This window comes from Mobula hypostoma, chromosome 2, assembly GCF_963921235.1.
Source record: "Mobula hypostoma chromosome 2, sMobHyp1.1, whole genome shotgun sequence".
Lineage (NCBI taxonomy): Eukaryota > Metazoa > Chordata > Chondrichthyes > Myliobatiformes > Myliobatidae > Mobula > Mobula hypostoma.
This window is the reverse complement of record NC_086098.1, coordinates 74,135,338-74,163,022: the sequence shown is the minus strand read 5'-3', so window position 1 is coordinate 74,163,022 and position 27,685 is coordinate 74,135,338. Positions and strand designations below refer to the sequence as shown.

Sequence of the window (27,685 nt, the reverse complement as noted above, 5' to 3'; positions counted from 1 at the left end):
CACAGGGAGAATGTAACAAGCTCCTTCCAGACGGCGTGGAAAGAAAACCCAGATTCCTGGTGCTGTAAATTGTCATGCTTACTGCTATATTATTGTGCCAACGCAATGCAGCAGTCATTGACATCGGCAGGGAACGTGGACATTTTATAGACAGAGTGATACAACATGGAAACAGGCCCTTCAGCCCAACTGTTCCACGCTGACCGAGATGCCCATCTAACCTAGTCCCGCATGCCTGCATTCACCCCATATCCCTCGAAACATTTTCCATCCAAATGTTTTTGAAGCTGTGCCTTTAAGGATACAGATTGTAAAATCTTGTCTTCTGGAAATTCCCTGCTCTTTTGATTTTACTACAGCTGACAACACTTTAGGTACAGGTGCATCTGCTGTGAGGGTGCATTTTCAGTTTGAGTAGCACCCTACCACGCAGTCCAGCATCTACAGTGTTGAACAGAGCAGTGCTGGTGTTAGGACACATGTCCATCTGTTTGTCCCACACTCAACACCACCACTTACCATCTTACCAGGGGCGTCGGAAATCCTTGGACAGTACAAAACAATTTCACAAAGGAGTTCTCCCAGACGGTGTGGGACCGTAAACGGACCAGGAATTCAGGAGCACGGCATATAGTATCCTCACGGATGTGTCTCTGCAACGCTGTCCTCTCCTCTTCCTGTGGTAGAAATTCCAAGAGAAACATTTTATATTTTTAAATGTTTGTATTTGTTATTTTTATTTTATTTTGGAGATACAGCACAGAACAGACCCTCCCACCCTAATAAGCCCCTCAGCCCAGCATCCTACAGATTTAACTCTAGCGTAATCACAGGACAACCTACAATGACCAATTCATCTACTAACCAATACACCTTTGAAATGTGGGAGGAAATCAAAGCACCCGGAGGAAATTCACACACTCACAGGGATAACATACAAACATTTTACAGAGGATGGTGGAAACTCCAACACCCTGATCTGTAACAGTGGCACGTTTACCACTATGCTACTGTGGCACCAAATATTTAACTGGATTATCTCTGTCCCGTCACTACAATGCAGAAAATGAGGCTGCAAGTGACTGGTCATTCGGAAGACTCACCATTCTTTTAAGAGCCAGCATGTCCGCTTTCTCATGAACAGATCTGCTCAGCCTGGCAATCTCATCCTCCATGGCCCTGAGCTTGGTGCCATACGCAAAGGATCTCGCTTTAACCCTCGGTGGTTCCTCTTCACCTTCTCTGTCGATCACAAAACAAACAAAACTTTCCTGAACCTTTTTGTCAATCCTTGTGAAGTTCAGTTTCAACAGAAATGGTTGTGAGCTGCATTGCTTCCTAAGCAGAGCATCACCCTGACAGTTTCCTATTAACATTTATCTGTTGTTTTACTGAGAGCCAGCCTCAGGCTGTTGACAAGCTGCCACTGCCGTTGTCTGGCATTGTCTGCGTGAGTTATGGTTAATTTTACAACTGGCACACTACCAACCTGTCACTCTATCCTGCTAACAAACTCAAGGTGGCCACTTGAGGACTTATTCTCTTCGAGCTGATTAAACTGTAATGTGCCCGAAACAAAGCCACGCCAATGTAAGGATCTTGTCAAACAGCCTCTGACACATGAGAAAAATATACTGGCCACATACAAAGCAATTAAATACAACCCATGTCAGTGTCTGTGGTTTAGTGGACATAACAGAGTTTCTTAAGTGACAGAGATCTTAACTGAACAATATAGAAACACAACTGAAAGTTTTACTCTCAAGCAAGAACTTAATAATTATGAAATAATATTGCAGTTGGTGCAGAGTAACTTTCTAGTACAATAAACACAATTATTTTTCTAGGAGTCTAAGAGCACTAAGGTCTTAGAGCACTACGGCACTTAGGGCATCCAGTCCATGCTGACCAAACTGTTATTCAGACAGTCCCATTAACCCGCAGCTGGAGCATAGCTTTCCATTTGTTATTCCTCTCCATGTATTGTGGCGCAATCAGGCGGTAACCTTGCCATTTCTTTAGCATTTTGTCTGTTTTTTTTCTTGACACTCAACCAGCATGGATGGAAAGTGATTTGAACCTGGGATCACACAACTTGAAGTCCGGTGATGCTGCCACTTCACCACCACCTGGTAACAGCCCTCCGTACCTCCCCCATTCATGTATTCATGTACTGTGCCTATCCAAACTTCTCTTAACTGTTGCAAATGAACTCACATCCCCCACTTCCACTGGCAGTTCATTCCACCCTCTCACCAGCCTGAGTGAAGATTCCCCTTAAACATTTCATCTTTCACCCTTAACCTTTGATCTCTAAATCAAGCCTCACCCAGCCTGAGGAGAAAAAGCTTTCTTACATTTATCCTATCTACACCACTCATAATCTTGTATACCTCTAAGATCTCCCCTCATTCTCCTACGCTCCAAGGAATAAAATCCTAACCTATTCAACCTTTCCCTATAACTCAGGTCCTCAAGTCCTGGCAACATCCTTGTAAATTTTCTCTGTACTCTTTCAAGCTTATTGTTGTTTGTTGCGTAGATAGGTGACCAGAACAACACAGTGCTTCCTCTCACTGAGAGCATGGAGATGTGGACATGGGAGCACTACTCGCTGACCTAAGTTTGTATGAACCATAGGGGACTGGTGAGCAAAGCTTGGAATGTGCCTGACTGCAGTCCTGGTTCAATGAAGCCTCTTCGAGCTTACTTGCATGTGATTGTTTGCATGTGTTACGGGACAGTGTGGGAGCACAGAGCACCAGCCTACTAACGTGGCAGGGTGAGGAATGGGACGCATTTTAAGTCACTTAACAGTGTTGCAGGAAGTTCTGTGTGGTATCTCCACATGGTGTTAATGTAATACAATGTTAAACAAAATACTGGAGAAACTCAGCAGGTCAGTAAATGCAATCCCAAAAGTTTAACACATTTACGACATAGAACAGCACAGGAAGAGGCTTTGCTGAACACAGTATACCGTAACTCCCTCTGCCTGTACATAATCCATATTCCTCCAAATATTTGTCAACTATGAGTTCCCTTCACAAAACCATGTTCACTCCAAAAATGTTTTTTGTTAGAAATTAGTCTACCATTGTCTTAAAACAGATTTCTAAAATTGTACAAAGAATGGAAGATGAGGAATTGATCTCATTTTGAGAACAAACTTAAACACATTGTAATGTTGTAGAATTACCTTCAACCACAAACTTGTCAAAATGGAATAGACCATGAGAGCCAGCTGGGTTCAGTCCTGATGAAGGGTCTTAACTCAAATATCAATTGTTCATTCTCTCCCCCCCCCCACCACAGATACTGTCTGACCCAAGCAGAATTAGGCCATTCAGCCCATCCAGTCTTTTCCATCATTCAACCATGGCTGATTTATTATCCCTTTAAACCCCATTCTCCTGCCTTTTCCCCATAATCTTTAGCGCCCTTATTAATCAGGGACCTATCCATCTCTGCCTTAAATATACCCAATGACTTTGCCTCCACAGCTGTCTGTGGCAATGAATTTCACAGATTCACCACCCTCTACCTAAAGAAATTCCTCATCTCTGTTCTAAAGGGACATCCTTGTATTCTGTGGCTGTGCCCTCTTGTCCTAGGTTCCCTCACTATAGGAAACATCCATGTCCACTCTATCCAGGCCTTGTAATATTTGACAAGTATCAATGAGATCCCCCCCCCCACCCCTATTCTTCTAAAGTCCAGCGAGTGCAAGCCCAGGACCACCAAAAGTTCCCTATATATTAACTCTTTCAATCCTAAGATCATTTTTGTGAAACCTCCTCTGGATGCTCTCCAACGCCAGTACATCCTTTCTTAGATAAGGGGCCCAAAACTGTTCACAATACTCCAAATACGGTCTAACCAATGCCTTTAAAGTCTTAGAATTACATCCTTGTTTTTTATATGCCAGTCTTCTCAAGATGAATGCTAACATTGCATTTGCCTTCCTTATCACCAACTCAACCTGCAAGTTAACCTTTAGGTAATCCTGCATGAGGAGTCTCAAGTCCCCTTGTACCTCTAATTTCTGGATTCGCTTCACGTTTAGAAAATGGGCAGTGAATGCAGAAACCAGAGGTGCAAATTGCATGATTTTGTTCCTTTATTCCTTCTACCAAAGTGCATGACTGTACACTTCCTTACACCGTATTCCATCTTTCACTTCTTTGCCCATTCTCCTGATCTTGACCCCTTGAGTTCTTCCAACATTACGTCTTTGCTCTAGATTGCAGAATCTGCAGTCTCTTGTGTCTCCACAATGCACTGGTATACCTGCTTGTAAATGGGGGCACTGTGTATTCTGGAACCTCTTCCATGGGATAATGGCAGACCCTCTTGGCACATGGACTGAATTTGGCCATCTGGGATGCAGCTGAAGATACTTGAAGTTCTGATGAAGATCTGAAAGATAAGAAGGTAAACAGTCCCGTGATCTGTAGGAAATGACACATCTAATCCTGAATTGGATTATAAAGGTCCAACACATCCTTAATTAAAACAGATTAAACCTGATCTTTGTTAATAAAACCACGGTCCACCAGTACACAGCAAAGGAGAATTGTCAGGCTATTGTCTGGGATGAAGTGTTTTGGTTACAAAGGGAAAGTGGTTCGGCTGGGTTTGTTTTCGTTATTACAGAGGAAGCAGATGGGACAGTGATATGAGAGATGGTACAGGATTATGAGAGGACTCAAGATTCAAGTTTATCACGTGTACATCAAAACATACAGTGAAATGTGATATGTCAATGATCAACACAGTCTGAAGACTTGCTGGGGGCAGCCTGCAAGTGTCGCCACACCTCTAGCGTCAACATAGTTTGCCGACAATTCACTAACCCCAACCTACACATCTTTGGAATGAGAGGGGAGATCGGGGCACTCAGAGGAAAGCAAAGTGGTCATTGGAGAATGTACAAACTCCTTACAGCCACCTACGGGAATTTATTTTTATTTTGAGATACAGCTCGTTAACAGGCCCATCCAGCCCAACAGGCACATGTTGCCCAGTTACACCATGAGATCTACTAACATATGTCTTTGAAATGTGGAAGAAACTCACCCGGTCATAGATTCTTGATGTCATTGCTATCTCATCATAACCACAAGTATGCACAGAAATGTATTAGACCACATCTGGAGTATTGCATTCAGTTCTGGTCACCCCATTATAGAAAGAATATGGAAGCTTTGGAAAGGGTACAGAAGAGATTCACCAGGATGCTACCTGGATTAGAGAATATGAGCTATAAGGAGAGGTTGGACAAAGTTGGGTTGTTTTCTCTAGACAGAAGATCTGACAAATTCATAAACATTATGTGAGGCATATTTTGTAGAGACGCCTGGTATCTTTTCCCAGGATTGCAATGTCTAATACCAAAGGACATTAATTGGGCGGGGGGGGGCAGTGGTTGCGGTAAGTTTAAGGTAGGTGTGAGAGCAAGAGTTTTTTTTTTAATAAAAAACACAGAAGTGGTGGGTTCCTGGGAAGTGGTGCCTGAGTGGTGGTGCAGGCAAAGGGAAATACAAAAGAGGCATTCAAGAGGCTCTTAGATAGGCAGGAAATGAAAGTACAAATAGTTCAATGTAAATTTATTATTGAAGTACTGCACGCATATGTCACCATATACAATCCTGAGATTTTTTTCTTGCTGGCATTCACAGTAAGTACAAGAAAAACAATAGAATCAATGAGAGACTGTCCCCAACAGGATGGGCAAACAATCAACATGCAAAAGGCAACAAACTGCAAATACAAAAAGAAAAAAATAATAATATATTATTACAGGAAGGACAGTCCACAATAACTGTCCGGATATAACATTACAGGTTAAATAAGGAGGAACAACTTACTTAATGATATAGCCATTCCAAACACACATGACATACAAAAATCAATGTGAAAAACACCAGATACATGCTGAATTAAAAGAGGAAATTGAAAGACTTTGGAACACAGGCAGGGTATACATTGTCCCAACAGTAATATCTACAACTGGTATCATCCCAAAGTTACTACAAGGTAGCATTAAACAATTAGGGCTACACAGCTAGAGCAGAGAAAAAAAAAAGAAATAAGAAATAAATATAGAGAACATGAGATGAAGAGTCCTTGAAAGAGAGTCCATAGGTTGTGGGAAGACTTCAAAGTTCCTATACTTTCCTTCTGATGGTAGCAGCAAGAAGAGAGCATTCCTGGATGGTGGGGGGCCCAATGTTGATGGATGCTGCTTTCTTGTGACAGTGCTCTGTGTAGTTAAGCTCAATGGTAGGGAGGTCTTACCCGTGATGGACTAAGCCATATCCATTAAAGGCCACTGGTGTTTCCCTATCAGGCCATGATGCAATCAGCCAAAGCACTCTCCACCACATAGCTACAGAAGTATGCCAAAGTTTTAGATGACATGCTGAATCTTCACAAACTTCCAAGAAAGTGGAGACACTGCTGTGCTTTCTTCGTAATGGCAGTTACATGCCAGACCCATGACAGATCCTCCGAAATGATAACACCAAGGAACTTAAAGTTGCTGATCCTCTCCACTTCTGATCCCCTGATGAGAACTAGCTCATTTCCTCCTTCTGAAGTCAATAATCAGCTCCTTGGTCTTCCTAACATTGAATGAGAGATTGTTGTTGTGGCACCACTCAGTCAGATTTTCAATCTCCCTTGTGTGTGCTGATTTGTCACCACTGTTGATTTAGCTACCAACTGTGGTGTCATCAAATTTACATATGGCAGGGATATGAACCATATGCAGGTAACAGGAATCCTGGGAATGAAAGAGTTAACATACAAGGACTACTGCAAGTAATTAAACTTGCAAGGTGAATATATATTTTCATTCATTCCTAAGTGAATTCCAACAAAAATGTGTGCTACCTGTTACATACATTAAAAATAATAAGGAGCCTTTAAGCTTCTGATGTTTTTAACTTTACTAAAATGATGAACAACATCCGAGGCCAAAGGGCCTATACTGTGCAGTGCTATTCTAACAGCAACAGAACCTTGGATACAAATACACAAACCCTGAAAAGTAATGAGAACAGAAGCTCACCACAAACTGACACTTCATTACTGAAGTAACAGAAGTCCCCAGCTATCCACCATAGCTTGTGGCTCAGAATTTTGCTTACCTCTGTTATTCCTCCCTCATCCATAATTGCCCTCTCTCTCAAACCCTCAGCCTCTACTATTTACACTTGTTACACAGAACAATACAGCACAGGAACTGGCTCTTTGATCCACATGTTAATTATACAAGTAGATAGGGTGCCAAAGGTAGCCTTAGCATGCTTGCCTTCATTGGTCAGGGCACTGGGTGCAAGAGTAATGAAGTCTTTATCTAGTTCTATAGATTCTAGGTTAGTCTGTGCTTAGAGTATATATGTTTCTGATTGCCTCATTACAGAAATGATGTGGAGGCTGTGGAGAGGGCGCAGAAGAGATTCACCAAAATGAAACAACTGTTTGGTCTCTTGCAATATTCACTTAACAGTTTTTTATATTTATTTCTTATTGCAATTTATAGTTCTTTATTATGTATTGCACTGTACTGTTGCCTCAAAACAAAAAAAAAATTCACATCGGGCAGTGATAATAAACCTGATTCTGATTCCCTGCATGGGTTAGAAAGTATGAGATACAAGGAGAGGTTGGACAAAGGGGTTATTTTCTCTGGTAATGTCAGGGACTCAGGGGAAACCAGACAGAGGTTTGTAAGAGGCATAGAAAAGGCAGACAGTCAGAATGTAATTCCAAGAGCAGAAATGTAAAATACAAAAAGGCATATACTTAGGACAAGAGGGGGAAAGGACTTTCTTTTTCAAAAGAATACAGTAGGTGTCTAGAATGCAGTATCAGAGATAGGTATAATAGTAGTGTTTGAGACATCTAGACACATAAATATTGAAGGAATGGAGGGATGGGGATTATGTGCAGCTAGAAGGAGCTAACTTAAATTGACATCTTGCTCACTAGTCAATGGTTTATTAGTCTGGTACAACATCACTAGTCAAAGATCCCACTCTTGGTTTGTGTTCTGTTTTATGCACCCCTGAAACTTTCCTGTGACTTTAGGCTTTACAGCCATCTTTGAGGCCCTCCATTGGCCAGGGTAAACCATGGATAATACATCCTAGCTGTCTACATGACACACAAGCCAGTGTGCAAGTCAGGGCAGTATGATGGGGAGAGCAAGCTGTTGTCCATACAGCAGGCTCCCTCTCCACACAGCTGATGAATCCAAAGGAACAGCAGAACCAATACAGTTTGGCACCGTGTCACAGGAGCTGCCAGTCAGCATCGAGCTCAATGTAGGACTGCCGCTCCAGATTTTTCCTCCGTGTTTACCCCTGAAGCCTTCCCTATGAGTGGGTAAAGCTGCAAGGGAGTGGAGGTTGGAGATCAGAGTTTTCTTTCTCTTTTCCTTTCAATGAGCTACCAACCATGGCTGAGGAGTCCCATCTGCCCAAAGTTTTAAGGCACCAATGATCTGCCTTTGCCCCTTCTCCTAGTCAACAGAAACTATTCCACTGGGCTTAGTAGCTGAACCACATGTGAAGGCCAGGAGCTGGAAATAGTTGTCAGAGGCTATTAGGGAAAAACACCATTGGGAGCATTTAATGGGTAGTGGGAGATTATCTCCACTAACCCCCGGTTATGGCAATCTTAATGAGCCACACATTACCTTACACTGGTATATGTAACACCCACATTTTGTTTTAAAATAGTCCTTCAATCTTTACATGGGTAATCGATTTTAATTATACCTTAAACTCTAGCTTTGGTATCACTCAGCTGCACAAATATTACATCTGCTGTGTATTGATTTCACTGCAATGATTTATTTCTGATGAATTGGTGCATCAACTTTTTTTTAGTTAGAGATACAGCGTGGTAACAGGCCCTTCCAGTTCAATGGATCTGCACCACCCAATTACATTCATGTGACCAATTAGCCTACTGATCCATACGTCTTTGGAATACAAGAGGAATCAGGAACACTCAAAGGAAACCCGTGCAGTCACAGAGAGAATATACAAACTCCTTAGAGACAGCAGTGGGAATTGAACCAGGGTCACTGGTGCTGTAATGGCATTACATTAACTGTTTTGCTACTGTGCTGTCCAATCATTCCAGTGATGTGCTAATTATTCCTGTTCTCATCAATGGTACTCGCACATTTACTGTTGACTGGATTCTGTTTGATATTTCTGTTCCATAAGCTCAGAGAAGACAAGGTCCCATCTCAGGCTCAATGACATACAATCTTCATATCTATCTTTATTCATTATTTTAGCCTGATTCTGGTCTTTATTGATTGGAGAAAAAGAAAAAAAGAAATACACTGGAATTCAGAAATAACAAACAAATATGCTGGAAACACTCAGGTCAGGCAGCATCTGGGAAATGAGAGTTTCAGGAAAAGACTGCATTTGGACCTTGTACGTGGAAGATCGGTTGAATAATGAGTTTGCATTGTCAGCGTGTCACTGACTTCCTTTCACAATCACATGGTGCTTTCATTAGTTTGAATAATTTTATGAGATTGGCTAGCAGTTGTGCCATTCCTGAGAAGTGTTGTACTGCAAATTAAATTAATTAAATTTTCCAGAAGTTAATCGAGCTCCAAGGACACCCATTGGCTGTCAGGAATTCTTGGATCTGCAAGTAGGTTTCAGACCACCACGGCGTCCACATCTTTCACTTTCCAGATGAGTGGAAAAGTGGAGCAGTTCTCTACAAGAAAGCATCATTCTTCACATAGAGAGTCACCTGATGCCTCTCTGACATTTGCAACTGACCTGGGGCTAGTGCTGTGATATTTCATTCCTTGACTATTTCAGAGTAAAGTCAGAACTCAAGCCTCAGAAGCCATCTTTGCAGTCTAGTTGGTATCTCCCAACGCAAGAGGGATAGCGATCACTATCCACAGACAAATATGGTCTATCTCTTACTTACTCATGCCTTCCAAAAAAAAAGTCAGTTTACATAGCTTTGATATTTTGGTGCTTCTAGAGTGTCACTCAGTTCCTGGCTCATTATGCAATGAAAGCATGCCAAGCAATCAGGAGCCAATTTCCTTTTCACCACCAGATTCCACACTCTCAGCATGTTCTACAGGACACAGGGGCACCTTTTATCTCTTGAACAGGTCTCATATGCCTGAACAATAACCCTTAACCTCTCTAACCTCTCAATCCATCTCAGCTTGGCCCTTGTCCACCTGCACCATACTCTAACTTCAACACTTTTTCCATTCGTCTTTTTAATACCTCAATATATGCATGACACAGCTTCTCACTCATCGATGTGAAATAATACCAATTATATCGATTTTTTATTTACTTCTTGTATCTTGTTTTCCGAAGCACCGCTTGTCAATTAGACTTCCATACACCATGTCACGTGTCTGTCACAATGTGCAGGTCAGACACTTCATCCAAACTGGTCCATACCAACCAAGATCCCCACCAAGCTAGTCTCATCTGCCCAACTTTGATCCACGTATCTATAAACCTTTCCTACTATGTACTGCCCAAGTGTCAATATTGTCATTATTGTTTCTGCCTTAACTCTTCACTGGCAGCTAACTGCATTGTACACTGGTACAATGTACAATGCCAAGTACATGTTCAGGAAAGTAAATTCTCAGTCAATCACATTCAATAGTGATATCATCACATGCTTTTTAACATCTAATCTAAAACCCCAAATTCTTTATGGTCCAGCTTACGTCAGCTCTCCCTACTAACATATCCACCAATTCCTTTCTCTTTCAAAGACTTGTCAACTATTAAATTAAACTCTCCTTAACTTCACATTGCTTTAAAATCATGACTTGAATATTTTCCTAAGACATTTGACATCACAGGATGCCCAATCTAGAGTCATAGAATCAAAGAACACTACAGCAGAGAAACAGGTCCTTTGGCCAATCCAGTCTGTGCCAAACTATTCATCTGCCTAGTCCCAATAATCTGCTCCCAGGCCATTGCCCTTCATAGTCCTTCCATCCATGTACCTATTGTGACAAGAATACACATAGATAAGACGTTAGCTGTCCTGTGTGATCAGCAGTTGGTCTGCCACCTGTCTTCAAGAGAGAGATAAGGAACACAATGAAACAGCATCTGGAGATGTGTAATGAAGGGACGGGAGAGAGAGAGCTGTCTGGAGCGGCTCCCCCTTTGAACCCTGAACTGTTTGAAGTGATGGACAGGCGATACCCCAGCAGGGGGATAAAAAGGGACAGGTTCGCTGAGGCAGGACACACACGACACCCGAGGTAACGAGACCCTGGAAGCGGTGCACCTCTCACAAGTCGGTGGGAAGTATCGGACCTTAAACGCAAAGGGTGGAAAGGTACGATCAGCGGGAACCCGGTGTGTGTCCACCCTCGCTTGGGTGCCGGGTTCACTGCAGAGGATCAACCGCATCTGGAGGAGGGGTCACAGTCGGTGACCTCAGGTGACATCACCAATGACCTGCCTGAAAGCTGCTTGTGAGCAATATCGCCAGTCTGTGAGTGGAAGCCATGTCTGAATGATCAGTCGTTCCCGTTCTCTCTCTCCCTCCCCCCACATTGTCCATCGCCATGGCAACAATTACTGCAAACGGAACTAAATTGGACTGAACTTTTGTGTCACTTTGAAATTTGGTCATTTACCCCTAGACAACGATAGAGCTTGATTGATGCTGTTATCTTAATTCTGTGCACATGTGTGTTTATCATTGCTGAACTGTTGCATTTATTATCCTTTCGATTACTGTGTTGCTTGTTTCTTTAATAAAACTTTCTTAGTTCTAGTAATCCAGACTCCAATTGAGTGATCCATTTCTGCTGGTTTGGCAACCCAGTTACGGGGTACGTAACACTATCTAAACTTCTCAAATATTGAAATTGAACCCACATCCACTGGCAAATTATTCAATACTCTCATCACCTAAGTGAAGCAGATCTCATGTTCTGCTTAAACATTCTACTTTTCACCCTTAACCCATGACCTCTAGCTCTGGTCTCAACCAACCTCAGCTGAAAAAGCCTTCTTACATTTGCCCTAACTATACCCCTCAATTTTGTATACTCCATCACATTTCCCCTCATTCTCCGACACACTAAGGATTAAATTCCTAACTCATTCAACCTTCCCCTATTACTCAAGTCCTGACAACTTCCTTGTCAAGTTTCTCTGCACACTTTCAACCTTATTGATATCGTTCCTATAGGTAGGTGACCAAAACTGCACACAATACTCCAAATTCGGCATCAGCAACATCTCATACAACTTCAACATATCATCCCAGCTCTGATACTGAATACTTTGTTTTATGAAGGCCAATATGCTAAACAACCTTATCTCACCATGACACCACTTTCAGGGAATTATGGATCTTTATTCCCAGATTCCTATGATCTACCACACTTCTCAGTGGCCTACCACTCATCGTGCAAGTCCTACAATGACTTGTCCTCCTAAAGTGCAACACCTCACACTTGTCTGCATCAATTCCATCTGCCATTTTTTCAGCCCATTGTGGTTCCATTGTGTAGCTGCTCAGTGGAATCCTGCAATTTGAGATTATAGGACCTCTTACACTTGATTCCTCTTAAAGCTTTGCACACAAAACATTAAAGGCTGACTTCATATTTAATTTCAAACTAAATTTATCAAAGTATGCATATCACCACATACTACCCCAAGATTCATTTTCTCATGGGCCTTCACAGTAAAGTTATACAATAGGATCAATGAAAAGCTGCACACAAACACTGACAAACAACTGACTTACAAATGAAGACAAACTCTGCAAACAAAAAAGATCAATAACAATAATGAATAGTAAATAAATAATACTGAGAACATGAGTTATAGAGTCCATAGGTTGTGGACTCAGTTCAGTGTGGAGGTGACTGAAGATATCCAGACTGCCTCGAGAGCCCGATGGTTGTGGGGAAATAACCATTCCTGAAAGCGGTGGTGTGGGACCCAAGGCTCCTGTACCTCCTTCTCAATGAGAAGACAGCATGGCCTGGATGGTGGGAGCCCTTGATGGCGGATCGATAACAGATTTATAGCGAAACCAATGAGTGCAGAGCTGATCCAACACAACTTTGGCACTTGATTCACTGAGGCACAGGCGCCCACAGAACAAGTGTAGGTAAAAGGGATTGGTATAGATGGAAACATGATGTTAGGCATGGTCCTGTAGGGCTGGTGGGCCTGTTCCTTTGCTGTGCAATGTTGACTCCAAGTGTAAATAATGTAATTGTTATCAATATTCCCACATCAGATGTTCGTCCAATTCACACTTTTACTATTATGTTCAAAACTGGTCATCATTCAGTCAAGGGAGACAAAGCAGTCAATGTTTTTCTCAAATAAAGCTCGAATTATTTGCAAATTTGTAGAGGATTGTACAAATTAGAAGGATGCTTGGATTTGTTTTTTGATTTATGTAAATGGATCCATGTGACGTGCTGAGGAATTGGAAGGCTGTGGAATGCAAGATTTCACAGAAGCTTCAGTTGAACCTGGGTGCAAGGGTCAGCTGGAAGGCCTTGAGTAATTCCAGCAGCAACCACAGCAGAGATACAGGACAGTGGTAGCCTGTAGCCAAAAACATCTGATACCTCATAGGCGGGATTACCTTGTCAGAGCCCACAGCACCACTTCCTCATGGCAATCTGCTTTGAACACCTTGTCAGATCATGAACCACTGCCTAAAGGTAACCATCTGCAGACAGTGCCACTGAAGCAGGAAATCTGCCGCCGACTTGGAATTCATTGCCTCAGCAGGCTGCAGAAGCAATAATTAATAGGGATTTCATTGGAAAAGGGATTAAGGGTTACATGGAGAAGGCAGGAGAATGGAATTGAGAGAAAAAAGCCAAGATGGAATAGTGGTACAGGCATAATGGGCCAAATGGCCTAATTCTGTTTCTACATTATGATCACATACACAGCATCAGAGCACAGTGAAACTCTACAAGTGTGTGTTGTGTTTTTGGGTTGCCTGATGACTACTGGAGAGTCAGAGCAAGGTAATAAGCCCTTCAGCCCATCAAGGGAGTGCTGACTATCAACATCCATTCTCACTTGCCCTGTTTTAATCCCATTTTATTCCACCCCCCCCCCAATCAACATGCTGGGAACAGTATTAGGGAGTTTAAAAGAAGCAAGTGGGGGGGGCAGTCAGTACAGTTTATGCTAGGGAGAAGTCACAGCGAGCAGGTATCTGACACTGGCTCTGGCTCAGAAGAGAAGTGGGGAGAAGAGATGAGCTGTAGAGATAGGGGATTCACTGACTGGGAAACAGAAAGTAGTCCCTGTGGATGAGGGAGATTTCTGGATGGTTTGTTGCCTCTTAGGTGCCAGGATCAGGGAGGTCTCAGAGTACACAGCATTCTTTAGTGGGAGGGTGAGTAGCCAGAGGTTGTGATCCACATTGGTACCAATGACATGGGTAGGATGGGTGATGAGGTCCTGCAAAGTTAGTTCAGGGAATCAGCTGCTAAGTTAAAGGATAGGAACTCTCGGGTTGTGATATCACGATTGCTACCCGTACCATGTGCTGGTGAGGCAGAAAACAGGAAGATCATACACTTTAACATGTGGCTAAGGAAACGATGCAGTAGGGAGAGCTTCAGTTCTCCATCAGTTGGGAAAATGGGCTGAAAAATATTACATGAAATTTAATGCAGACAAGTGAGAGCTGTTGCACTTCAAGACACCCAACCAGAGTAGGTCTTGTACATTGAGCTATAGAACACTGAATGCAGTAGAACAGAGGGATTTAGGAATACAAATCCATAATTCCTTAAAAGAAGCATCACAGACATGGTCATAAAGAAAGCTTTTGGGAGATTGGCCTTCATAAATCATTGTATGTGTACAGGAGATGGAACGTTATGCACAAGACATTAAGGCCTAATTTAAAGTATTGTGTGCAGTGTCGGTCACCTATCTACAGGAAAGATGTAAATAAGATTGAAAGAGAAAAATCGATATAATTTACAAGGATGTTGCCAGGACTTGGAGGACCTGAGCTATAGGGAAAGATTAAATAGGTTAGACTTTATTCCCCAGCATATAGAAGTTGAGAGGAGATTTGATATAGTTATACAACATTATGAGGGGAGTAGATAGGGTAAACGAAACAAGATTTCTTCCCCTCCTCCCCCCCAAGAGTTTGGATGAGCCTACAACTAGAGGTCATGGGTTAAGGGTGAAAGGTGAAAAGTTTAAGTGGAACTTGAAGGTGAACTTCTTCACTCAATGGGTGGAAAGAATATGGAATGAGCTGCCAGTGCAAGTGGTGGATGCAGGGTTGATTTCAACATTTAAGAGAAATTTGGATAGGTACATGGATGGGCAGGGTATGGAGGACTATGAAGGACTATGATCTAGGTGCAGGTTGATGTGACAAGGCAGATTAATGGCTCGGCACAGACTAGGTGGGCCACAAGGCCTGTTTTTCTGTGCTGTAGTGCTCTTTGACAGTTTACAGCAGCCAATTAACCCAACTTGCATGTTGTTGGAATGTGCAAGGGAACAGGAGCATTTGGGTGAAGTTCTGAGGTCACAGGAAGAACATGCCGACAGAAAAAAGTCAAGATCAAACTGGGATCTCTACAGCTATGAGGCCGTGACTCAACCGGCTGTCACTGGCACTCAATCTATTCCGCAAAGACATTGCAGCAACATCTCAGGTACATCAGCGAGTGTAGGGGAACATCTCACACATATTCCCACTGCAATGTATCCTGACATGGTGCATCCTGGTCTGGTACAATAATTCAAATGTACAAAAATGTTAGAAGCTGTGAGTAGTGAACTGTCCAGTTCCTCATAAGGACATCCCATTCATCAGTAATATGTGTGTGAGACACTGCCTCAAGGAGGCAACATCCAAAGATGCTCACCGTCCAGGTCATGCTCTCTTTCCTCAGCTCCCATTAGGCAAGAGGTACAAAAGCCTAAAGTCCCACACCACCAGGTTCAGGAACAGTTACTTCTCTTCTTGTGAATTTTGCTTCTAACACCATGTGCCAGTGATGCTGAACTTTTCATTTTGAAGTGGAGTTTATTTTCAGTGGCATTTTACTTCAGTATGCTGTTTGTTGACAGCCATGAAGATGCACTGTATGTGGGACTGAGCAGATCCTGTAGTTGTGCCCACCCACACTACCACCCTCCCCACCTCCTTCCCACCAGTGTGGGGTGAGTTACCTCTTCACCCTTACAAGATGCATCAACGCACTCCTTTGGGGCAACTGATCCCACAGAAGTCAGCACTTTCCCATTGCACCATTAATGGCAGCTGAAGCCTCCATGGTACTTCAAAGACATGAATGGAACAGTGAAGGTAAAGCACCCTGCATGAGGCAGCTATCTCTCAGGCACAGGCACAGGCACTAAGAATCTTAAGGGACCTACCAACCTGAGTGGTGATGTGCGTGCCTGTCCTGCAAGAGATAGCCCAGGAAGGAGTTATTAAAAAAGAAAAAGTAAATTACAAACATTTGTACACTGATGGATAGATGAGGAAGACAACAGAGGTGCTTGGACAGAAGACATGGAGTAGAGTCGCTACAAGGTCAGACAAGATGAAAATAGGCCATTTGGTCCAACCAGTCCATCCCAAAGGCTTGCATCTAAGCTAGTCCCATTGGCTAGCATTAGGCCCATATCCCTCTAAACCTTTCCTATCCATGCACCCGTCCAATGTTGTTAATGCTCCAGTCTCAACCACTTTCTAAATTTCAGTTCCAAGTGTTTCAATTAACTATCAGACATTCAGGAAATAAGTCGGTCTTGAGTTGCTCTGTGTTATTCTTTAGGAAATATGTTCATCTCACCCCTGAACACTCTCCTGCAACAAAAATCTGTTCTGCACTAACACAAACATTTCTTTTATCACTACCTTCCTCCCCACCACAAATATTTAAGTAGTCTTACATTTTAATTCTTTCCCCCTTTGAATCTTTTAGGTGGCAACATTGATCTCTGCAACGTTCTCATGATTTAACCCCAGTATCATTCGAGGTTATTTATGTTCTTGCCCAGTACATCCTTCAAGGTCGGGCATGCACAACTGGAGAAGGCACTTCAGAAGGGCCAGTCCACACACTGACACCTCTTCTGCAATTGTCACTCCACAGGTCTCGGATTAAGATCACAGACCATTAGACATGGGGGCAGAATTAGGCCATTCAGCTCATCGAGTCCACTCCCCATTTCATCATGGCCGATCTCAGATCCTACTCAATCCCATGCACCTGCCCTCTCACCATCTCACTTGATGCCCCAACAATCAGGAATCTATCAACTTCCACCGCAGTCTGTGGCAGAGCATTCCATAGATTCACCCCCCTTTAGCTAAAAAAATTCTTACTTCTGTTCTAAAAGGTCACCCCTCAATTTTGAGGCTGTGCCTCTAGTTCTGGATACTCCCACCAGAGGAAACATCCTCTCCACATCCACCTTATCTAGTCCTTTCAACATCTGGTTGGTTTCAATGAGAACCGCATGCATTCTTTCAAATTCCAGTCAGTACAGGCTCAAAGCTGCCAAGTGCTTCTCAAATGTTAACCCTTTCATCCCTGTGAACGTCCTTTAGACTCCCTCCAATGACAATACATCCTTTCTGAGATTAGGGGCCCATAACTGTTGACATTGAACATCAGGAATGACCATCAGCATCTCATTGTTTCTGTCCTTGTATGTCTCAAATTGTTTCACATAAACCAAAACTCTCTACCCAACTGTCCACATTGGAAAATACTGATCAACTTGGGGACTTGACCCATTCCCCCACACCCACCCCCCCAGCTTATTTAGAGCAGCGTCATACTGCAGAAAACAGGCTCTTCCGCCCAACTTGCCTACTTAAGCTGACCTCATTTGCCTGTATCCCTCCAAATACTAAGAGCACACAACCCAGTGGAGGAACTCAGCAGATCAAGAAGCATCTGTGGGAAGAAAGGAATTGTTAATTCCACCCCCCGCCCCCCCAGTCAAAACCCTCACATCAGGCTAGGTTTCAACTTGAAACATTAAAAATTCCTTCTCTAACCACCTCCCACCCATGCTGCTCAGCCCATTGAGTTCCTCCAGCAGAGATGTGTTGATTCAGTTTCAATCATCTGCAGTCTTGTCGCTTTCAAAAACTTTGCCATTCATTTGCCTGTTGAAAAGTCTTTTTGATGTCAGAATTATACCCGTCTCCACCACTTCTTCTGGCAGCTAGGTCCACATACTGACTACCCTCTGAAGTTCCCATCAGGTCACTTTTAAATCCTTCTCATCTCACTTCAAACCTGTACCCTCCAGCTTGGATCCTCTTACCCAGGGGGTAAAGGCTGAAACCACCCTTCTTATTTATGCCTCTCATGATTCTATAAGCCTCTACAAGGTCACCCCCTCAGCCTTTGTTGTGTTTTCATAATTTCTGACCCTATTGACACTGTTCAGATAGCGCATACCCTTGAGCAGTCTGGAAGTTGGGATGCGATACAGATTCTATTGTTCAAATCCCAAATCAGGTTTATTATCCTGATACATGTTGTGAAATTTGTTGTTGTGCCAGCAGTATAGTGCAAGACAAAAAACTCACATCCCACAGACAAGATTCTACCAATTGGGAGATGTATCTGTAATTCCTTCTTTCTAATATACCCACACCCAATTCTTGTTTTTATTCTTTATTTGGAATATCTGTAAATTAGGGAACATCTTGGAAGTCCAGTGCGCAACTATCTGTCCCACATTGGTATTGGTGACAATCACAGTTCTAGGAATGCCCATAGGAATTCACCTGCCTTGCATAGACTGAAACTGTACACACACAATTACACCTATATAGGCACTTCAAACATTTCAATCAGACAGCAACCCTTAACGACTAACAAGCTTAAGCCTGGAAATAAATTAATGCATTTCTTGGTAATGACAATATTGTGCTGTTAAATCAAATTTCTCAACTGTTTTTCTTCACTAGAAATATTGGAGAATGCAGAAAAACCAAATGCAAGCAAACAAGTTACTGGAAAACTAAAATCCCAAAACTCCACAATCAAAAGAAAAGGATGTTACTGCAATAAAGGAAATACCAGGCATGAAAAATTCAGAATTTAATATTATAAAATTAGAGAGTCCTGTTAGAAGTTCAAATGATTGTAAGATGTGTAGAGTAGATAGGCAATATCTTTTCCCAAATTCGAAGTATCTAATAGTAGACAACGTGTATTTAAAAACTACGAGTTGTGGATGCCTAGAACTTGCTGTTAAGGGTAATTGAATCAGACACGATAGAGCCTTAGGAGGCTGTTAGATGGATATGGATCGTGTGCAGGGAGAAGGAACTCTTTAACTTAGATGAAGGTTCAGCACAGACTTCATGAGCTGAAAGGTCTGCTGTTGAATGAATTACATGCAGACAAAAACTTGGTCAGATTAACTGCTCTGAAACCAGCTGGGATATTTTGCATTACTGCAACATCCTGAAGGGAACAGCATTCTGTTCCCTTGACTTCACCACAATATCCAAGAGGGAATGGCACACTACACCCTCACCTTCACTGACACATCCCAGAGGAATGGCACACTGCTCGCTCAACTTCACTGCCCCATCCCAGAGGGGAATGGCACCTTTCTCCCTCTCCTTCACTGACACATCCCAGAGGGGAATGGCACACTACACCCTCACCTTCACTGACACATCCCAGAGGAATGGCACACTGCTCGCTCACCTTCACTGCCCCATCCCAGAGGGGAATGGCACCTTTCTCCCTCTCCTTCACTGACACATCCCAGAGGGGAATGGCACACTGCTCCCTCACCTTCACTGAGGCATCCCAGAGGAATGGCACACTGCTCGCTCACCTTCACTGCCCCATCCCAGAGGGGAATGGCACCTTTCTCCCTCTCCTTCACTGACACATCCCAGAGGGGAATGGCACACTGCTCCCTCACCTTCACTGACACATCCCAGAGGAATGGCACACTGCTCGCTCAACTTCACTGTCCCATCCCAGAGGGAAATGGCACACTACACCCTCACCTTCACTGTCCCATCCCAGAGGGGAATGGCACACTACACCCTCACCTTCACTGTCCCATCCCAGAGGGAAATGGCACACTACACCCTCACCTTCACTGTCCCATCCCAGAGGGGAATGGCACCTTTCTCCCTCTCCTTCGCTGTCCCATTCCAGAGGGGAATGGCACCCTTCTCCCTCACCTTCACTGACACATCCCAGCGGGGAATGGCACACTACACCCTCACCTTCACTGACACATCCCAGAGGAATGGCACACTGCTCGCTCACCTTCACTGCCCCATCCCAGAGGGGAATGGCACCTTTCTCCCTCTCCTTCACTGACACATCCCAGAGGGGAATGGCACACTGCTCCCTCACCTTCACTGAGGCATCCCAGAGGAATGGCACACTGCTCACTCACCTTCACTGCCCCATCCCAGAGGGGAATGGCACCTTTCTCCCTCTCCTTCACTGACACATCCCAGAGGGGAATGGCACACTGCTCCCTCACCTTCACTGAGGCATCCCAGAGGAATGGCACACTGCTCGCTCACCTTCACTGCCCCATCCCAGAGGGGAATGGCACCTTTCTCCCTCTCCTTCACTGACACATCCCAGAGGGGAATGGCACACTGCTCCCTCACCTTCACTGACACATCCCAGAGGGGAATGGCACCTTTCTCCCTCTCCTTCGCTGTCCCATTCCAGAGGGGAATGGCACCCTTCTCCCTCACCTTCACTGACACATCCCAGCGGGGAATGGCACACTACACCCTCACCTTCACTGACACATCCCAGAGGAATGGCACACTGCTCGCTCACCTTCACTGCCCCATCCCAGAGGGGAATGGCACCTTTCTCCCTCTCCTTCACTGACACATCCCAGAGGGGAATGGCACACTGCTCCCTCACCTTCACTGAGGCATCCCAGAGGAATGGCACACTGCTCACTCACCTTCACTGCCCCATCCCAGAGGGGAATGGCACCTTTCTCCCTCTCCTTCACTGACACATCCCAGAGGGGAATGGCACACTGCTCCCTCACCTTCACTGAGGCATCCCAGAGGAATGGCACACTGCTCGCTCACCTTCACTGCCCCATCCCAGAGGGGAATGGCACCTTTCTCCCTCTCCTTCACTGACACATCCCAGAGGGGAATGGCACACTGCTCCCTCACCTTCACTGACACATCCCAGAGGAATGGCACACTGCTCGCTCAACTTCACTGTCCCATCCCAGAGGGAAATGGCACACTACACCCTCACCTTCACTGTCCCATCCCAGAGGGGAATGGCACACTACACCCTCACCTTCACTGTCCCATCCCAGAGGGAAATGGCACACTACACCCTCACCTTCACTGTCCCATCCCAGAGGGGAATGGCACCTTTCTCCCTCTCCTTCGCTGTCCCATTCCAGAGGGGAATGGCACCCTTCTCCCTCACCTTCACTGACACATCCCAGAAGAGAATGGCACCCTTCTCCTTCGCTATCCCATCCCAGAGGGGAATGGCACCCTTCTCCCTCTCCTTCGCTATCCCATCCCAGAGGGGAATGGCACCCTGCTCCCTCCCCTTCGCTATCCCATTCGTGAGGGGAATGGCTTTCTGCTCCCTCACCTTTTAGTTGAGCTGCTTTTGCTGGTGTACCGCTTGATGAGGCTTCTGTCAGTGCTGCGGTAGTCATAGCCATAATGTTTATGCCTCTTCTGGTAAAAAGGCAAGATCGTTGTTGCCATGGTGATCAGGTGTCTTTAATTAATTCTACAAAGGGAATAAAATTAAATTACTGCAATTAAGATATTGAAAACATTGAAATAGAAAATTCTGGTACACATACTGGATATTTTATTCATCTTTCAACATTTGTTCCATGCTGTTAACATTTATTGAAACAAGCCATTGTACTTTGGCAGTTAATCGCTTAAACACACAGTGCCAACTGCAGTTGAGACCATGCGGCCATACAACATAGGAGCAGAATCGTGCCATTCAGTTCATTGAGTCTGCTCCGCCATTCTATGATGGATGATTTATTATCCCCCTCAACCCCAATCTCCTGCAAAGTTTCCTCCGAGTCAGAAGAATTTCGACAGGAACCCAAAACAGCAAATTCCTTGAGGGCAATTTAAAACATACTCCAGGATTTTCTGTGACCCAGAACACCCTCAACATTCGATCTAAAGACCTCATCAGGATTGGAAAGGAAAAGGACAGAAGGTGGTGGGGGAGGACGATGACAAGCTGGCTGGCGATATGTGAGGGGAAGGAATGAAGTAAGAAACTTGGAGGTGAGAGAAGGAAGAGGTAAAGGTTAATTGCTGAAAAAGAATTGAAGAATTTCAGTGGCAATTTGTGAAATGAAACATGAGAAAAAGGAGTGTGAAAGTACACCAGAAAAATAGAGCTGTAAAAATAAACGAGCTAGATAAAGCAACATGAAGTGAAATATTAAGTTTGTAATATTGATGTAGGACATCTCGTGAATGTGTTTCTTCTCCAGGTGTTCCAACTTCCTCACATATTTCAAAGATGTACACTTTTCCTTTGTATTTACTGTGACTGACTAAGAAAATTGATTTCAGGGTTGTATATAGTGACATGTGGTTTGATAAATTTATTTTGAACTTGAACTTTGAAGTTTAGCAGATTAATTGGTCACACAGGTGGCATGGGCTCATTGGGCTGGAAGGGTCTGATACCAAGCTACATCACTCAATAAATAAGTACATTTTTCACTTATGATAAGCTGTGAAGAGCGTTAATAATGGTCTATTGTCTCTTCTCCACTGGGAAAATATAGAAATAATGAGAAAATCAATAAATTTAAAACAAAAGATCTGAGGATTGCATTTTCCTCTGTTATCCATATATTAGAGTCCTTGAAAATACAGTACAAGGAACAAGCTCTTCAGCCCATCCATTGTGCCAAACCATTTAAATTGCCTACTCCCATCGACCTGCACCCGGACCGTAGCCCTCCATACCCCTACCATCCATGTACCTATCTAAACTTCTCTTAAATGTTGTAATTGAGCATGCATGCACCACTTCCACACTCTCATGACCTGCTGAGTGCAGATGTTTTCCCTTATGTTCCCCCTAAACTTTTCACCTTTCACCCTCTACTTCCTGCGGAGGATATAGGCCTCTCCTTCACATGTTGTCACCAGCACAATCTTCTATGTGTTGGTGTGCTGGGGCAATGGCATCAACATGGGGTGACACCAACAGGCTCAATTAACTGATTAGAAAGGCTTGCTCTGTTATAGGAGTCTAACTGGACACACTGGAGGCTATGATAGAACAAAGGATCCTGGCAATTCTGGACAATGTTTCTCACCCTCTGCATGCCACCTTGGCTGAACAGACGAACCTCTTCACTAACAGACCAAGACAACTGCACTGCTCCAAAGAGCACTATATGAGGTCATTCTTACCCTTGGCCACTAGGCTCCATAATGAGTCAACTTATAGCCAGGGAAGTGATGACCCCTCCTGTTAGAGGTAACATTTTTTTTCCTTTCTTACTTCTCTTCTAACATTTGTATCTGTGCAGCTTGTAATGCTGCTTTGACACTAATTCCTTTGGAAGCAATAAAGTTTCTATCCATCTTAATCCATGGCCCCCTGCTGAAGTCCCACCTGACATCCGTGGAAAAAAGCCTGCTTGCATTTACCCCATCTACATCACTCAATTTTGTACTTCTATCAAATCTCCTCAATCTTCTATGTTCCAAGGAATAAAGTCTAACCTATTTAACCTTTCTTTATAACCCAGGTTCTCCAGTTCCAGCATCATCTTTGAAAAGTTTCTTTGTACTCTTTCAAACTTCTGCATCTATAATCAAAATTCACAAGATTCTCTGCTGTTGAATGCAATATTTGCAACAAAAATCTATATCAGTTAAACAATAATTATTCCTCATTTATGTACAAATTATTCTGGTTGACATGGGTGCAAAGTGCTGCTTTCCAACATTGTTTAAAGCTTAAATGTAAATAGAAATTGTGGGAAATATTCAGCAAATCAGATGCCATCTGAGAAAAAGAAAGTTATGTTTTCATTTTGATAATCTTTCTGAGCTGGAAGAAATACAAAGGAAACAAGCGTCACATTGCAGAGAGAGGGGCAAGTGTCAGAAAGAAGAGAAAGCTCAATTGTTGGGGGGAAACCTGAGGGGTTAACTGACTCAAGTAGTGGCTGGCATTACCAGCCCGGGGCAGGGGGGGGAGAGAGTTGGGGGGAAACCTGAGGGGTTAACTGACTCAAGTAGTGGCTGGCATTACCAGCCCGGGGCAGGGGGGGGGGGGAAGAGAGTTGGGGGGAAACCTGAAGGGTTAACTGACTCAAGTAGTGGCTGGCATTACCAGCCCGGGGCAGGGGGGGAGAGTTGGGGGGAAACCTGAGGGGTTAACTGACTCAAGTAGTGGCTGGCATTACCAGCCCGGGGCAGGGGGGAGAGAGTTGGGTGGAAACCTGAGGGGTTAACTGACTCAAGTAGTGGCTGGCATTACCAGCCCGGGGCAGGGGGGAGAGAGTTGGGTGGAAACCTGAGGGGTTAACTGACTCAAGTAGTGGCTGGCATTACCAGCCCGGGGCAGGGGGGAGAGAGTTGGGGGGAAACCTGAGGGGTTAACTGACTCAAGTAGTGGCTGGCATTACCAGCCCGGGGCAGGGGGGGAGAGAGTTGGGTGGAAACCTGAGGGGTTAACTGACTCAAGTAGTGGCTGGCATTACCAGCCTGGGGCAAGGGGGGAGAAAGTTGGGTGGAAACCTGAGGGGTTAACTGACTCAAGTAGTGGCTGGCATTACCAGCCCAGGGCAGGGGGGGAGAGAGTTGGGTGGAAACCTGAGGGGTTAACTGACTCAAGTAGTGGCTGGCATTACCAGCCCAGGGCAGGGGGGGAGAGAGTTGGGTGGAAACCTGAGGGGTTAACTGACTCAAGTAGTGGCTGGCATTACCAGCCCGGAGCGGGGGGGGGAGAGAGTTGGGGGGAAAACCAGAGGCAGGTAGAGGGAGATGTGAACAAGCAGAGACGAATGACATCTTAAACACAACTTGATGGTTGCAGGAAAAGTAGCTGCGCCCAAATGTGAAGGGCCAAGATGGTCTGGGTGAAAGTAAGATTGGCAGCGCAGTTGACAAAATGTTTCAGGACACAGGAAGGAGCGCTGGTGCCCTCCATAAGTCCATAAATCATGAGCAGAATTAGGCCATTTGTCTGCACCACCATTCCATCATGGATTATTTACATTTCCTCTCAATCCCATTCTCCTGTCTTCTCCCATAATATTTGACACACTTACCAATTATCAACCTCAGCTTTAAATATACATAAATGACTTGGTCACCATAGCAGTCTGTGGCAATGAATTCTCCAGATTCACCATCTTTTAGAGCTACAGAAATTCCTCCATATTTCTTCTAAATGGACATCCTTCTATTCTGAGTACGTGTCCCCTGTTCCTAGACTTTTCCATTACAAGAAACATCATCATTGATGTACTGGTGGGTGGTGTGGTGAATACAGCAGGGAACCAGAGTAAGGAACATTCCTGTTATCTCAGAGATATGCAGAGCCTGGACAAGGGTGGACTCCCTGAGATACAAGAATGATCCCAGGAATTAAAGGTTCATGTTTGAGTAGCATTGAGGAATCTGGGCCTGTACTCACTGGAGCTCAGAAGAATCAGGAGCTTGGGGGAATCTCATTGAAATTGGTCCAATATTAAAGGGATATGGAGAGGATGTTTCCTATAATGGGGGAGTCAAAGACCAGAGGGCACAACCTTGACAGAAAGATGCTTCTTTAGAACAGATTAGGTGGAATTTCTTCAGCTATAGTATGGTGAATCTGTGAAATTGATTGTCACAGACAGCTGTAGAAGCCAAGTCATTGGGTATATTTAAGGAAGAGATTGATTGGTTCTTGAGTAGTCAGGGTTTCAAAGGTTATGGGAAAGTGGCTAGAGAATGGGGTTGAGAGGCAAAGCAGCCATGAAGGTATAGCCTAATTCTGCTCCTGTGTCTTATGCCAAAGTGGTTAGATGTAAAAGAGACTCACCCAGTTAGAGGAGGGGCTAGAGGCACTGCACCAGACACACAAACATTTCCTGTTTTGAAATGATCTGTCTGAAAGCTTCCTACCATTAGTTGCCAAGGCCCTCCATTGGTCAGGGTTGACCATGAATACTTCAACCTTGCTGTGTGGCGAAGACCTTTGATAATGGATGCTGTTTTTCTACAGGAATGTTTCATGTAGATGTGCTGAATAGTTGGGAGGGTTTTACCCTTGATGTATTGGGCCAAATCCACTACCTTTCGTAGGATTTTCCACTCAAAGGCATTGGTGTTACCATATCAGGTGCAATGCCACCCATCAGCACAATTTCCACCACACATCCATAGACATTTTCCCAAAGTTTTCAATGCCATGCCAAACCTCCACAGACTTCTGAGGAAGTAGAGGTGCTGTCATGCTTTCTTTGCAATAATATTTATATGATGGGTCCAGGACAGGTCCCATGAGAAAGTGACACCCAGGAATTTAAAGGAGCCACCAGTACAGTACAGGAGACAATAATAAACGATCTGCAGCAACCTCCATGGATTTCTCATCACCCCAAATATTCTTCAAGACTATGACATAACTATATGGGAATCTAAGTGATCTCCACAAGGTCTTCATCACTGGCTTCAGGAATTATCTACAGCATCTGGTCTTTTCATCTGACTTGCACGATTCTGATTTTAAACAATACAAGGCAGCTGAACATCAAAGCCTCAGCAGTTCAGGTAGATATTTATTGGCAATGCAGGGGTGAGGGGTGAGGAAACAGAACAACCAGTGATTGGGCCGAACAAGTGGCTGCAGAAACATTCTGAATGCATCAGCATCATGGCAGCTTCTCCAAAGAGAAACTTTGTTTCAAAATTGCTATATTTAAACTGAAGCAGTCCAAGTAGACTTGTAGCTACGAGCAGAGAGAGAGCTGAATTTCAGTTTGCAGGGAGCTGGAACAGTGGAAGATGCTCAACAGGCCAAAGGGAATTGTCTGTGCTGCCCCCCACTAGGGAGAAAACAACTAAACAAGGCCAGGTTATTTATGGGGAGGGGAGGAAAAAGTAAACCCCAGTACAGAGAGGACACAAACAGCATCTTGTCCCACCAGCTTCATGGAATGAAATTCACAGGAAGGACAGCCTGTTAACACTTCAAACAGAGAACACAGAACATTGCAACACAGGAACACACCCTTCAGCCCACAAAGTTATTCCAAGCTAGTTAAATTAGTAATCAAATGGTTAACTAAACTCTTCTGCCTACACAACATCAATATCCTTCCATTTTCTTCACATTCATGTACCTATCTAAACATTTCTTAGAAGTCTCCAATGTATCTGACTCTACCATCACCCCAGCCATCACATTCCAAGCACCCACCACTCTGTGTAAAAAAAATTACCACTCACATCTCCTTTGAATTACTCCCTCTCTTCTTAAATGCATGCCCTCTGGTATTAGGCATTTCAGCCCTTTGAAAAAGTTATTGCTTTTTCCTTCATTCCCAATCTATCAGCCTCATACTTATGGTTACATCAATTCCTTCCTCAA

General features: G+C 44.0%; 1 protein-coding gene across 4 annotated transcripts in view; it reads right to left on the bottom strand.

The window, feature by feature from the left end:
* myom2b (myomesin 2b) overlaps positions 1–27,685 on the bottom strand; it is a 215,749-nt gene that overhangs the window by 112,482 nt on the left and 75,582 nt on the right. For all 4 annotated transcript variants that reach the window (XM_063038773.1, XM_063038763.1, XM_063038783.1 and 1 more), the window contains exons 2-5: positions 21,686–21,829; positions 4,291–4,419; positions 1,104–1,242; positions 520–677 (exon numbers count right to left, since the gene is read on the bottom strand). In XM_063038773.1, the coding sequence (XP_062894843.1) occupies positions 520–677; positions 1,104–1,242; positions 4,291–4,419; positions 21,686–21,804 (545 nt within the window). In that variant the 5' untranslated portion in view covers positions 21,805–21,829. The remainder of the gene's footprint in view (positions 1–519; positions 678–1,103; positions 1,243–4,290; positions 4,420–21,685; positions 21,830–27,685) is intronic.